General features: G+C 40.1%; 1 protein-coding gene across 7 annotated transcripts in view; it reads right to left on the bottom strand.

The window, feature by feature from the left end:
• The window catches only part of KCNT2 (potassium sodium-activated channel subfamily T member 2), a 224,785-nt gene extending 218,567 nt beyond the window's left edge, over nucleotides 1-6,218 (bottom strand). For all 7 annotated transcript variants that reach the window (XM_033099848.1, XM_033099854.1, XM_033099849.1 and 4 more), the window contains exon 1: nucleotides 5,930-6,218. In XM_033099848.1, coding sequence (XP_032955739.1) covers nucleotides 5,930-6,024 — 95 coding nt within the window. In that variant the 5' untranslated portion in view covers nucleotides 6,025-6,218. The remainder of the gene's footprint in view (nucleotides 1-5,929) is intronic.
• Between the last annotated feature and the right edge of the window lie 9,189 nt (nucleotides 6,219-15,407).

Genomic DNA, 15,407 nt, shown 5'->3' with positions numbered 1-15,407 from the left:
ATGGGCATTTCGGTTATTGTGAATAGCAATACACAGTATTGTGACTAGCACTGCAGTAAACATAGGGGTAAAAATATTTTTTCAAGTTAGTGATTTGGATTTCTTTAGATAAGTACCCAGGAGTGGAATTGCTGGGTCATAAGGTAGTTCTATGTTTAATTTTTTTGAGGAACTCCATACTGTTTTCCATATTGGCTGCACCACTTTGCAATCCCACTAACAGTGCCCGAGGGTTCCCTTTTCTCTACATCCTTGCCTTGTTGTTTGTTGATTTATTGATGTTGGTCATTCTGACAGGTGTGAGGTAATATCTCATTGTGGTTTTTAGTTGCATTTGTCTAATGATTAGTGACGTTGAGCATCTTTTCATGTCTATTGCAATCTGTATGTCCTCTTTGGGGAAATATCTATTCAGGTCCTTTGCCCATTTTTTAAATTGAATTGTAGCATTAAAATATTTTAAAAGTGTATTTACTGAACTGAACTCACAAACTTAGAATAAGTACTTTACATTAAATAGCTACTTTTCAAAATAATATGATATTTATTAAGGGAGATAAAATTGGTAAATTATATAAATATATCATCTGCCAATCCAAAACCCATTCCCCCAATTTAATTTGGTTATATACGTTAATATATTTGCATTGTACAATATCTAAATTTACACATACTCCAAAGCTATCCAAACATTTCTCCCATTTTATAAACATCTTTTAAACCATTAACGATTGAATCGTACTCCTTGTGCAAATCCTTTTACGTTTTCAATTACTACAATGCATTAGGTGACTTTCCTGCATTACTTTCAAATGCCACCTACAAAACATGAAAGATTCATTTAAAATTAATGGAGTCGAAACAGTGAAACAGATATTTGAAAATCAGAATGGTGTTAGTTAAATAAATGGCCTAGTCCTGCATGACTACAGCTGAGAACTGTCCATTAACAGTAATTTATCCACATTGTGATAATTTATCCACATCAAGTGCATTGTTCCAAACTTTAAAATTACTAAGTCATGATCAAGGGTAAAAAAGGCTTATTCTAACTGTATGAAGGCATTTAAAGCCTGACATTTACTAATCTTTAGCTTCAGGAGAATATCCTAAATCTTTATTGTTTTATGACTCTTAGAAATATTAAAACAAAAAACAATGGATTGTAACACTAGAACCATTCTACATATTACAGAATGGCTGCCATATAAAACCAGTTAAATTCAGTCTCTAGTCCTACTAGTTTCTATAGTAGAGTAACTGAAGATACTAGGTATTCTAAATAGTAGATTCCAAATATGTTGACTACTTTGCTTCCTCTGTAATATAGTGACCTTAGCTACTTTATTTTCAAGCGGACGTGATTGTCCGACCTACAAATAGTGCCTGATAGAGACGCTCACAATGGGAATTCTGCAAGGACATCATCATAACATAAACAATACTGTGTTTTGTTAACCTGGGGGGCAATTCACCTGTAATTCTATCTACGAACACCTCCTGAGCAAGCATTGTTTCATATTCTTTCCTGTAGCCTTCCTAAAGCCTAACTTAATAAGGCTCGGAATGCAGCATGCGTTCAAGTGTTAGCTAACGGGACAAACGGCCATTACAGAAATGTGTTATTATGCAGACCATTTGAATTAGCTGTGTGGGTTACTCAGGACGCCAAAGAAATAAACATGCATCATATGTACAACAGACCTCCCCAAGGCATAAACATTGTTGTCATTTTAGCAGCTCTCAAACTTATTTCATGGCTCCCAGACCTCATGTCATTTATGAGCTCAATTACCTGCATGGCGGTGGCATGGCTGTGGCTAAGTCTTGCCTTGCCCTACTCAGAAAAGCAGAATGCAAATGAGAAGTAATTATATAAGATGTGTTCTTTATATATATACACACACATATATATACACACACACACATATGTATATACATATATGTATATGTGTTAATATGTATGTATATATAGTACAGACACATTGTATGTATTTCATATAGAACATAGTATTACTACATATACATCATATATACAGTGATGCCCACCTAACTGCAGGATATGTTCTAACAAATGGATTGTTAGGTGATGTCGTCATTGTGTGAGCATCATAGAGTCACGTACACACACCTAGATGGCCCAGCCCACTGCACAGCCAGGCCGAATGGTACACCCGTGCTCCTCGGCTATGAGCCTGGACAGCACGTTACGACACAAAACACAAGACTAAATCAAGCACAAGAGCAAATGCTGCAATCAAGTGAGGCGTAAATACGAGATGCATGAGGCTGCTGCCCAATGTAACACGGCATACTATTCTGTAGCAAACTTTCCTTTTATAAGTATACTCTAAAATAATGATGAAAAGTACAGTTTAGGAAATACATACAGCAGTAACATGTTCGGTACCATTACCGAGTAGTACGGACGGTACCTAGTTGTGTGTGCTGTACTTTTGTACAACTGGCAGTACAGTAGGTGTGTTTACACTAGCATCACCGCACATGTGAGTGAAGCATTGCACGACGACATTCTAACAGCTACGTCACTAGGCGATAGGAATTTTTCAGCTCCATTGTCTTACTGTAGTACATGCTGTCCATGGGTGACGCATTATTTGACACATGACGATACACATATATATTACATGTACATTACGGGTGTCTGTTTCCCTACCAAAAGGTGGTACCATGTAAATTTAAGTGAACTTTCCAAGGTTAGTTCACAGAAAACTATGGTGTGTTGTGTACGCCCACCAATGTTCCCTCTTTAACAACACCCTTCACGCATCGATCAGACTCCTCACTCATTTCCACGTGCCAATCGACCATGCCCTGATTTTAAAATTCTTTAAATGAAGAGCGAGGTGGACGGTGTCCACTTTCCCATCATATAATCCCCCTGTCATTTCTACGATGTGACTCTAGACCAAGAAGATACCCACCTTGGTTCAAATTTCCCCCAAAAGGAGACTTCGAGAAAGATTGCAGTGTAAGTGGTTTATTTGGGAAATGATCCAGAAAATACCAGTAGGGGAAATGGTGGGAAGGAAGACAACAAAGCTGGCAGTATCAAGCCAGTTACCACTGTGGGCAACTGGAGTTCAGTCCTATTGGACAGAGTGTACCACATGCTTCAGAATTACCCAGGTCAAGGAGTCAGGAAGCTAAGGTCCTAATCTAACAAATCCCGGCTTAGTGGTACTTCTGGCTCATTCGCCAAGCAGGCCTGTGTGCTGTTGAGGCCAGAAGATCAAAATAGAATCAAAAACCCAAGAAACCTCGGGCAGAGGGTGTTCACAGAAAGTAGCCTGAAGAATGTGGGCAGAGCCCCAAATATATCTGTTGGCGGACACCGTCTATGTATCGCTCTAGGAAAGAGAGCTTCCTCCTTAACTCTGCAGGATCTGAGGCCAAGGAGATAAGAAGCAGAATAAGACGGCTCCTCAGATTTCACCGCAAAGAGGAATTGGTGACCATATCAACAACCAATGAGATGGCTTTACTTACTGCGTATGAATTCAGGATGCTGAAGGAAAATAAAAAAGAATTGCAGACTGCAAATAACAAGTGAAGACGGCAACTAACATTTAATGAGCACCTAAACTGTGCTCGATACTGTAAAATTAGTCTCATACATTCACATTAATTAAGTGGAATGGATAAGGAGCTTCTTGAGGAATTTGAGTCACAAAGAACTGAACCCTCTGTCATCTTTACATTTATGAAATATATTAGAAAGACAAGTATTGAATTTCCCAGAAACTTAGTTTCCTTGTCCTTAAAATAATTACCTACTCTTCAGGGAGTATCTGAAGATGGACTGCGATAACGTATAGCATAGGTTCACGTATGCATATGTGTGTGTATATACACACACGCATATACATAACATTTGCATAGTTAATAGAGTACTAGCCACTACATAGTGCCAATAACTTACTCTTGTCCCTTACAGAACTAAGATTACTGAATCTCATAATGGTGGAAATGACTTGCCCAAGGTCACTCAACTCGTGAAGGAATAAGCAGAGGATTGAAGCCTGTGTCCAAGCCTTCAATCAAAGGGTATTAATATCTGATTAGTATGAATCAAAGGGTCTTGTCTTCAAAGATGGACAACAAATGGAACCAAAGCTAATTATTAAGTTTCCATGCAACCACAAAATTAGTCAAAACTCGAAGACTAGATGAACAGTTTTTTTTACATGTTTAACACTTTATTTTAATAGTAAATATGGCCTAATTTTTAAGTTAAAGTTGGGCTAGCATAAACTTTTATTGTCATAGATATTGTAAATAAATGTACAAAACTTTGGTTTAAATATAGCAGTGATTCATTTAGGTGACATTCAACCAACGTAAATTCTTAATTACTGACACATATCTGCAGTATCCTTCGAAAAATGGGAGCAACCACATGCACAAGTTAATATCTTGGGTACGATATTAAAAAATAAGGCTACTCCCACAAAGTTCAAAATATGTCTCCCATGTATTCAGCCCATCTCACACTTTCTGCACAGAATAGAGAATTTCTGTTCTATGTCATGATCCTAAAGCTCTGAAGTAGAAAATATAGATTCAGTCACTATTGACAGTTTATCTCAATGTCAACGAGTGTGGCAAATTTGTTTAAATATTTTTTTCTTTATCTTCAGTCAGCTAGAACACCTTACTTTCCAAGCATACTGGTAAATTGGCATTTGTTCTTTTAATTTTTAATCAATATGTATGTTTTTGGCTGAGAAGAAGAGATTGGGTTGAGATATGATCCTCTACAAAACATCCATACCCCTTTAAATTACTGATCTGAGACCAAAGAAGAAGTCGATCACTCATGCGCACAGTAAAATTCCATGTGTGGGGGAATAGAAGTTTGTATTGGGTGCTGAGATGCTGAGAAAAGGAGGAAGGGAATTCCCAGTGGTGAATGGAGAGGTTCTGAAATCAGACCAATAATGGATCTTTTATGTAATTATATTAGAACATCAATAGCAAAGTGAACTTCAAGGAAACCTTTCAATTGAGTTGAAAGCCTAGTTAGCATATTTTTTAAAAAAAAAACAAGGAAATATGGCACGCAATACGTGAAATGACTATTCCAGAAAATACCAAATGTGCTTTTTAAATAATGAGAGAGAGACATCCGGAGGAATTTCAGAAGTTTAGGCAAAGCAGTGGTGCTATAGGAAATCCACATGAGCAATGTTTTGCTAATAATAAATATTCTAGGTTTGAAACTTAGTTTTAATTTTGCAACATGCATACTATTTAGGTTAAAAATACATTAATTATGCAAAGGTGGGATCGTGCCATACAAATGTCATTATTAATAATAGTTACCTGTTCAAAGTGAGAATTGTCAATGGCAAACGTTGTCATTTTCATTGACTACCTGGTACATGTTTAAGCCAAATGTCTACCTGCAACTCCAAATGTTTAAAGAGTATGAAATGCCCAGGGACAGGTGGACACCTAATCAGGGAACACTGGCAAGGAGTAAGTCCATGGGTGCAGGAGATTTTAAGTTTCTAATGTGCTTTTTCCGACAACTTGAATACATTTTCCAATTTGATTACCAACACCTAAGGGGGGAAACTGGCCCCGATATTGCGTGCTTTTTGGATGTATTGTACCTCTAATACCAGCCTTATACACACCCTAGGGAAGCACAGAAAGACAAAAGAATAAGCATCAGATACACGCAATAAATCCAAGGCAGGGATGAGAAAGTGAAAAGGAAAGGGTTCCTTGTCTACAGCAATGGCTCTGGAGTCAAAATGGAGAGACATATCAGAGTCCCTTTACTCCCTCCCCCAGCCTCGGGCTCCCTTTTCCTCCTCTCCCTCTTCTCCCCCCTCTAAGCTCCCCACCTGGGTCTCTTTCTCACCCTATTCGGAGAACAGCCCCGCATCACACCACTCACCTGTCGTCGTTCTGCCATCCTTGGTCCCCTAGCAGCAAATCCCGAAACCTGTACCTGGGAGGCAGAGGGGGCACTTCGCTCTCCAAATCAACCATCCTTCCTCAAAGAGTGGGAAACACGAAACAAATGGAGGAGAGGAGGGAGGCAGAAAGAAAATATTGCGGAGCTGAGGGAGAGGACGGATAACATGCAGTGGCCGGGAGAGGGACAGCAGAAGGGGGAGGGGGTCTGCTTTGAGCCGGAAGCCGAGGCTGGAAGGGGGCTGGCTCCTCTCTCCTGAGGGTGTGATGGGGATGATGCAAACCCAGCCCAGGAGCAAAAGTCTGGCTCCGACAAGAATCTACGCTGCCAAAGAACCACCCCCAGGCTCAGCACCGCCTCTGGTCCCCAGGACTCGGGGGAGACGGGAATGCAAAAGTTACTTCGCTGGAAAAAAAAACGCGCGGTGCCTGGAAAGAGGGGACAGTGTGGGAGTGTGCGCGGCCTGATGCTGGAGCGCTCCCCGAAAAGGTGGCAGGTCTCTTGGGCAGGCGGACACCCTGCACAGCCCGGGAGGCGCGAGGGGCCGTGGGTCTGGGTCCCGACCACGCCACCCGGGCTGTCCCTGCACGCGCCCTCCGAGCAGCGCTGGAGGCCCAGCCAATGAGACGCCCCTCATTTGCATAACATGGTGTCGGCGAGGAGGTACCTTGGGGACGTGGGGACGACCAGTGGGGGAGCGCTTAATTAGCGGATTCCCGGGCTCCAGACCCTTGCCTGGGCTGCAAAGGCATGTGGGGGTCACAGGATGCTCAGAGCGTCCAAGGTCCTCCAATCCCCTTGGCTTTGCGCCTGCAGCTGGGTAGGCGGGCTGCAAAATGCACGTTTCCTACAGAGGGAATCCCGGCTCCAGCCCCAGGAAAGTCCCTTGTATTGTTTTCTTACAGCCTGCAAAAAAGGAAGTGTTTCCCTGGTCCTAGAAAGGAAGGAAGGGCCTCTTTAGGCAGCCGAGTGGCTGGGAAAGCACACCGAAGTGCGTGGAAGAGCTGTCCACCGGTCCCTTACTGTTGGGGCGACTCAGAGCTATGGGCTTGCAGGTGGCAACCTTCCGATGCCCCCATCCCTAGTCCACAGGGTCAGAGAAGGAAGTGAACCCCAGCTCCCCCAGCTGCTGTTCGGTGCCAGCTGCTGCTTACGTGCACCTTGCTGTAGATGCACAAGCCCTAGTGCCATCTGTACCTACTGTCCTCCCACCAAGAACTGCCTCCATCAGGGTAGACACAGACACTGACTACATCCCACCTGAGACACCCACCTGAGGGTACACAGAAACCTTTGTCATTGCACAGGCCCATAGGAATCTCCAAAGGAACAGGCTTATCAACGAGTGACACTGTGAAACACAGTCATCAAACAACATAGAAAAAGATTTGGAAGTACCTGAGATACACTTATTCCCGGAGGGGTCAAGAAAGATACTGATTGAATGTGAATTAAGCCTTCTCAACTCGTGTGCACCCTCTTTGAGGGAAAGGAAGAAAGCAGAGAAGCAAACAGAGAGAATGGTGTGAGTAGAAGCAAAGTGATTTTAGAATATGTTGGGTCCGGAGACGCTGATGAGTTTGATATGAGTACTTCTTAGTGAGGTCATACGGTGGAAGGTTTATACAGAAAGTTGGAACTGCAAGGAGAAAATAGCAAGAAGGTAATATCAGATAAAACAGGATAAGCATCACAGTGGAAAGAGAGCAGTCAGACTCCATGTCTCTATCTTCAGAATTCTACCGTCTCTTCCTGACTCACATCAGATGTGTAACACATCCTCTGCTAGATTTCCTTGTTTTTCCAGCTACTTATGACGCCTTCCTTCGAACACTTCATACCTCTTGAGAGTGTTTTGCTTGTAGTGTTTATTGTATTCTGGCCCGCTGTATGATTAAATGCATTTTTCTGACATCTTACCCTCCACCCTCCCTGTGACTTATCTTCCTAGCACAGCTATCTTCAAAATAGCAAAAGCTCAACAAATGTGCATTGACCTGCATTAAAAGCTTTTAAACTAGGAAATTAATTTTGTTTTCACACTTGCTCTACCTCCAGAGTTTTGTAATTGTTGGTTTCTTTGGCGTGAACTTTTGGAATCAGTTTGCCAAATGAGAAAGTTACTACACTGCATTGTTAATTTGGGGAGTGGGGGAAGAGAGAATATTTGGATTATGTTTTAGACCTTATCATCTGCTGTTAAGGTAGCTTCTATGAAGTCTACCTTTTTAATGTTGCAGGTTAATATTCTTATTTTTATCTATATAATTATAGTCTGCCTTATTTATATCATAGTCTGCATTTATATTATTATAGTCTGCCTTTACATAGTTGGCAGAAATCTGAAGTATTTGCGTATCAATAACAGACTCAGAAGCAAGGCACTTCCAAAAAAATAGCTGTTGAGAGTTAGACTCCCTGGTACTGAAGATGAGAGAGGAAAGCTGCATTTTACTTAGAAGAAAACAGTGTACCCTTATTTTATACTTTTGTGGCAATCCTAATTATTTGGCCTCCACGTACCCCGATAACAATTTTGGAGGGAGTAAGTACGCTAAAAAGAAAAAATAATAATAAACAAATAAGTGAAAACCTGCTCAGCTAATAGTGTCACAGGACAGCCGTTAATGACACAAATGGGACAAAGTACCTGAACGTGACCAGCCAAGGCGGTTGGACTCGACTGCATCAGCGACACACTGATGTGTGTATGCCGTACAAGTTTTGTCAAAGTGGAAACTTACGTTCCAAATTTAAGAAAATTAAAAGACCAATGCAATATATGTAAGGAATGCTATCCTGCCAGTCTTAAAATATACCAATATTTAGGCAGTGGAACTTAAATTTGTAACTGGAATTTCCTTTTTTCACCTTTATGTGTTCTCTAGGCAGGCTTTTTATTTTTTGTCATTCATTTTGACTTTCCATCCTCCCACCCGTCTTTCTACACTACATTTTTATTCTTTTTTTTTTCATGTCGTGTCATGTCATTTCCTGCTGTTAAAATACATTTTCCTCTTTCGCTCTTTTTATCTTGGTTTCCTTTTTTTCACTGGGCTCTTTTAATCTCCTGTTTCATACACTCTTTTTCTCTGTGTGTGTGAAAGCTTTCATGCTACTATAGCATGAGATTCAATTTTTAGAAACAGTGTTAAACTTGGTTCTGTACATTACAGTTTTACACCTTTCTCCCTGGTGTCTTTCAGTCCCTTTATCAACAGCTAGTGGAGATCAAAGCAGTAGACTAGTTTGTTCCCATTCCACCCAAAGAAAGTCAGCCCAAATTTTCTGAATTATTATGCTGTCGGAGTAGGAAGTGTCAAGAATGAGGATTAGGGAGAAGACTGGTGTCCTAATTTAAGAAATAGGAAAGAATTAACTTAATAAAAACAGCTTTCTATGTCAGGCTACACATCTCAGAGACCCTTCATCTGTATAGGCAGACAAACCCAGGACCATCCACATTCATCACTAAGCTACATAACAACATTGCAGTGTGTGGGAGGCATGCGTTCAATTATATTTTAACAGAGATTCATTAAGTAGTGACAATGAGTTGAACATCTTATCATCTAATGTGAGAGAGGGAGTACATGTGGGAGACAGCTCCTCCAGTATTCACACTAGGATGTGATACGTCACACCAGCCATTAGCACTCTCTGCTATGGTGCTAAGGAACACACACAGTCATCTAATTCTGGTTTTGAGAAATCAGGGAAGGCTTCCTGGAAGAGCTGAAATCTGCCTTGAAAAATGAAAAAAGTGAGCGAGTAAGGTGGAGGCAGAAGCAGCAGCAAGTATCCACGTACAAATAATAGATAAAAGAAAGCAATCGCAGATCCCAGCAAATTCAAAAGGATCATGTCGTTTGAGCTCAGGGTGTGTATATCGGTGAGGGAGGGCCAGGAAGGGAGGGATAAAAATCAGCAGGAACATTGGTAGCCAGGAGCTGCCTTCATTTATCAAGGACCACATCTGGAGAGGTCCATGCCAACAAGTTTTGAGTTTTAACTTGAAGACAGTGAAGAGTCTTTTGAGGATTGAGCCCAGTTACTCTTTGGAAAGATCACCACGGTAGCAGTGTAGATGATTGATTGGTGGGGAGGGCAAGAATGGAAGAAGGGAGACCACTTATGAGCTACACAGTATCGAGGGTGAGACGTGCCATTTCTCTGAAATGAGGCAGGGGACGCAGTGCAGATGGAAAGTAAAGGACAAATTTATGGGAACTTAAGAAGACAGTGTTGACCAGACTTAGTAACAGAGAGTGTGAAAGTTAACGGAGAGTGAAGAAGCAATGGTCCTTTCTAGGCTTCTGGCATAAGTACGTCAGTGAAGAATGTTACAGTTGGGTGAGATGGGAATACAGACATAGGTTTAAGTGAGAAAATGATTTCACTTTGAGCCATCTGCAAAAGTTCAAATGGAGAAGTCCAGAGGTTTGAATCTATGCGTCGGAATGTCAGGAGCAAATTCTTGTCTAGAGATATAAAATTGGGAAGCATTGATGTAGAGATGGCCGTTGAAACTGAGGAAGGATCAGTGTCCGTGGCTCTCAGTACAGTGCGAGAAGAGGAGGCAGAGAGCAAACCCTACAGGAGCCTGGGCAGAAGGGATGTATTAGAAACGTGGGAGCAAAGCCTGAAGGGAAGCTGAACTTCTCCTGCCAGAGTAAAGACAGGTGTTCTTCTCTTCTTGACTAGTTTTCTCCTGTGACCCTTGATGCAAACCAAAATAGATTCTATCTATAGGAAGAAAAATGTAACCAAATCTGCCCTATATCCTAAGCGCGTCCAGCTGCATGAGCAAAATCAGTCTTATTTCAGCAACACTGAAAAGAGGGCACAGTAAAGAGAAAATGAAAAAGCAGAATGTCCCATACGTTTCCCCAAATCCACCTGAAAGGCACAGGTACATAGTCTAAGGGAGGAAGGCCATTTGGAGATGGATAAAGATATTCCAGTGGTCAGCATGACTGACTCAACAGGTCCAGTGTTTTTTGTCATTTTGAAAATAAAACTGGTCTGAGGGCTGAAATGCATATACAAACCTAACAATGGAAACCTGTCAGAGACAAGTAACATTTTGTCACATTAATAGTAACGTCCTCTGTCTTCCTTGCGTCTTCTTCCCTCTTCGCATAGCTCTCTCTAAATGCACGTCTCGTTCAGCATCGTTCTTAATGATAACACATATCTCCATTTATCGGCTTCTAAACTCTCTTCGTTTGAATTTTTGGAGGGAGAACACAGACTCTAAGGAAGGATTACTTAGTGTCAAGTGTGATTCAATAACTTTGAAGCATGTTCTCCTCCCATAACCCAGGAACTGCTATGTCACTCTTCTACCTACAAAAAAAAAAAAAAAAAAAAAAAAAAATATATATATATATATATATATCACATATATATTTTTGAGGGAAAATCTCCAGCAGTTTTGGAAAACTCCAGCTTTATCTTGGATCGTCCCATTCTTAGGTTTCTTGTGTCCCAAGTCCCGCTCGTTGGTGGCCTGGAGGATGCTCCCTGTTCATGACCATCCCTCCACCTTGACCCTTCTCATCGCCAAACCCCCTAACGAGTACCAGTGACAACTACCATTTGGCCTTTTTCACAACGGTTGTCAGTTGGTAGATAATCACTAGACGTCTAGCAAGTGAGTGGGAAGCTGTGGGTGGATCAGGTCATATCTATGAAGATGTTCAAGCATAAGAACACACAAATGATAAAAGATGAATAGCAGCAGTGTAACTAGTATGTGCTAGACAGTACGTTAGGAGATTTCCAACAATTTTGAATGATAACATTGTCAAAATTTAAAAGCTGAGACAACTCAGGCTCAAGTGATGCTACAAGGTGCTAAGCCGAGATTCGAAACCTTGATGTTCTGCCTCCAAAGGGCAGTCTCTTCCCAAAATATCTGAGAAAGAAGGTTTATGGTCAATAAGTGGTAGACAGATTTATGTTTACTGATTGGAAATGTACATGATAAAATGAAATTATAAAATTGCCCTGTCAATATCCTAGCAATCCACTAAGCTCCGGCCTTGGTTACCTTCATTCCCACCTGTGGGACTTCTTGTAACTTGTTTCTTCCCCTGAAGTCTCCCTTCTGATCACAGCAACCTAATGACTTCATCGGAGAAGACTTTCCTAGTCACTCAACACAAAGATGCCACCTAGTCAGTCTATCACATCAAACTGTCACCGCACCCATTTTAATTATCTTTTAAATACATTTATCACTATCTCCTTTGTCATATTAACTTCTTTGCCTGTTTTTCCCTGCTCCACTCCCACTGCGGTACCAACTTCCAATGGTCAAGGGCTTTGTCAATCTTGTCAGTGTGCAGAGCAATTCCTGGTGGAGATTGTGGACTCAAAAACATTTGCTGCATGATAGAAACGGAGAAAGGAAAGTAAGAAGGGGGAAAGACAGGAAAAAAAGATTTATTCAGATAATTCCCTAGATTTTTCAGCTGCAAGATGAGAAAATTGCATTGCACATAGAGACATTATTTTTCAATGTGTGTGTATGCATCATATGCATGTGATGCAAATTTAAATAGCATTTTGTCAGGGCCTTATGTTCAGGGGTGCTCCATCGTCACACACAGGGTTTGATTTGAGAAATAGAGTAATGCTTGCAAATAGAAAAAAATGTAGGGGGTATGGTTGTAGCAATTGAAATGGTTTTACTTGCATCGAACTATTGTCATTAATTTTTATTAATTCTTCTTTAGAAATTTAATTTACCAGGAAGAAAACTTTAGGTGATTTCAGTATTATTGCTATAAAGTATTAGCAACTCATAATGTACTCTCACGATCTGCCCATTCCAGACTCATTCGTTTAAACTGTATAACAACTTGACAATATTTTATGTTAATAGAATAGATACTCTTCTCAATTTGAAGATGATTAAACAGAGGCAACAGAAAGCTAAAATAAATTACTCAGTAGCCATTCCAGCAAGAAGGATATGAAAGTCCAATTTCCCTGATTATCATGCATTGTCCCCAGGCTACAAGCTAACAGCTTTCATTGCAAATAGCATGGTGGTATAAATACAACCCATCACAACAAAATTAAGACATTAGAAAAATCTCACACTTTTTTTTTGTACATAATAGTGTTGGATACATTGCAGTCACTGGTGTGGATGAATACGTAAGTTCCTTGACATTCATATATTATTTTTACCTATAAAGTTATGTTGTAAATATTAATTCTATTATCTTTCTATATCAAATTTGGATTTTAATTTCTTCTCCGATAGGTCTCCACTTCAAGGTATTAAACGGTAGCTCTGTGTCCATTCCCGTCTTCATTTGTACAGTTCGAGTGTATAGATTATTAAAAATTGGAGTGTTTACTGTACATTGTTTGACTGCTGTCTGAAAAAACAAGAATAAAAGAGAAAAATACTAATACTCCTGATAAGATGTTGAGCTTTCATCCTTTGGGATTGAGAAAAGGGAGGAAGTCAATAACACAGCTAACAGCAGCAACTTAGTGAAACATTCTGAAGTCAGTCTTCAGGAAAAGAACAAAATTATAGAAAATGTGGTGTATCACTGAAGCAAGAGCTAGATCATTGCAGACGTTTGATATCTAAAGGTGCTATACCATTAGTGATTTCACCTTTTTTTGCTATTTGAAATTGATCTCCTTTATTTGGCATGTACATCTGTTATTTGAAAGTAGTGAGTCAGCATCTATCTCATTTCAATTTACATGTTACTTGTGGAATACAAAAGTTGTATCCTATCTTTGACTCACACACACACACAGTCTTAGTAAATCCTGTGCTGCTCTTCCATCATGTAGGCTCTAAATTCCAGGAGCAGATATAGTTTGGCCTAAAATTCACCCTTATGTTTTGCCCCCTGCCAACACCTCGTTCCATCTCCCCCCAGCCAACTCATCCAAGTACCTGAAAAGCAATTTCTTTGGTGACCAAGTATACAAGTTTTGAATATGGACTGCTTGCATTTAAATCCTGACACTGACATTTATTACCTGCTTGACCTTGGACGATTTGCTCACTGTTCTTGGGTTCCCCCATCTACAAACTGGAATAATTACGATACTTATTTTGTGATGATCGAATACAGTAATACAACTAAATATTTTAGAACAGTATTCGCCGCATAGTTTGCTATTGTTATGACATGTGTTTTTCAAAATGTAGGCACCCACATTTTTAGAAGTCTTTTTCTTAATATAAACATGTTTTTGCTCTTTAGCAACTAATGAATTTAATTATGCATTTAGAATTTCACACAACTGGTTGAACAGCTTTGATTACCTTTTAAGAGGTAAACTAAAGTATGCACCCTCAGAGTAATTGAGACAAACAAATGGACTAAAGTTAAAAAGAAAAAAAAATTTGGCTTCTTGGTGATTCTTCTGAACTCCCATGGAAAGAATAAAGAGGGATAATCAGAAAAATATTTTAAGTCTTCTCCAAGTAGAAGCCAGATCATGTAGACAGTTAAAATAAAAACAAATATCTTGAATTATATGCACATGCAAAGCAGAACAAATGATGCGGCATGTTGAATTCAGACCAAGATAAATGTGCACTACAGACCTAAATGAGAAATGCAATTCTTGCGCTGGGTCCACGCAAACTCTGCCATTACAGAAAATAAGGATATGGTGAAAAGCAATCTGGAAATGTCAGGGCCAAATCCATAATTAAGAACAAAGTTCCCCACCTCCTACTCAAATATCAATACAAAACCTATTGAAATACGGATTAGTATGCAGAAATATATGACATTGACATATATAAGGACTATCATTTTTGACAAGGCATTCACCCAGATTTAGGATACACAAGTAACTCTAATTTGTTCTTTGCACTTCTGTTTCCTCTCTTAGTGCCTACAATCCTACGAGCTCACTTGGATTTTGGGCCTGGAAAAATCATCAAGTTGCACAATGTTCATATATTATTTTTATATATAGCTGAATGCCATTACATGTTAATGACCTGACAGCTAAAAATGAGTTTTTCCACTAATTTCCAGAATCATTAATAGATTATGTTCCTAGCTGTTAACTACCAAATTCTCTAAGGCCCTGGTTTCTCTATGATTTATCTGTTTTGCTCAGGCAACCCTTCACAAATAATTTATCCACAGTTTAATTACACTAGAACATCGGTCACATGGGACCAAGGTTGTAAATCAGGTAGTTTTGTTTTTTAATTTCCCACCAATTGTTCCTTCTTTCTCAGTTTTCTTTACTGCTGAAATCTCTTGCTCCCTGATAAACCCAATCACAGATGACGGAGTCATTCCAAGTTCCTAGGTGGGTCCCCACAGCTGAGGAAGCGCAAACTTGAAGCTAGGTCATCTGTGCAAGAGTCATGTGAGAGCTAAGGAGTAGGAAAGAATCAAATAGGAGAGACAATACAGCTGCCCAGATCAGAACTCAATAGTAATAG

The sequence above is a fragment of the Rhinolophus ferrumequinum genome, chromosome 27 (assembly GCF_004115265.2).
Source record: "Rhinolophus ferrumequinum isolate MPI-CBG mRhiFer1 chromosome 27, mRhiFer1_v1.p, whole genome shotgun sequence".
NCBI classification, from domain to species: Eukaryota; Metazoa; Chordata; class Mammalia; order Chiroptera; family Rhinolophidae; genus Rhinolophus; species Rhinolophus ferrumequinum.
The sequence above is the reverse complement of the archived record's forward strand: the minus strand, read 5'-3'. Positions and strand labels throughout refer to the sequence as shown.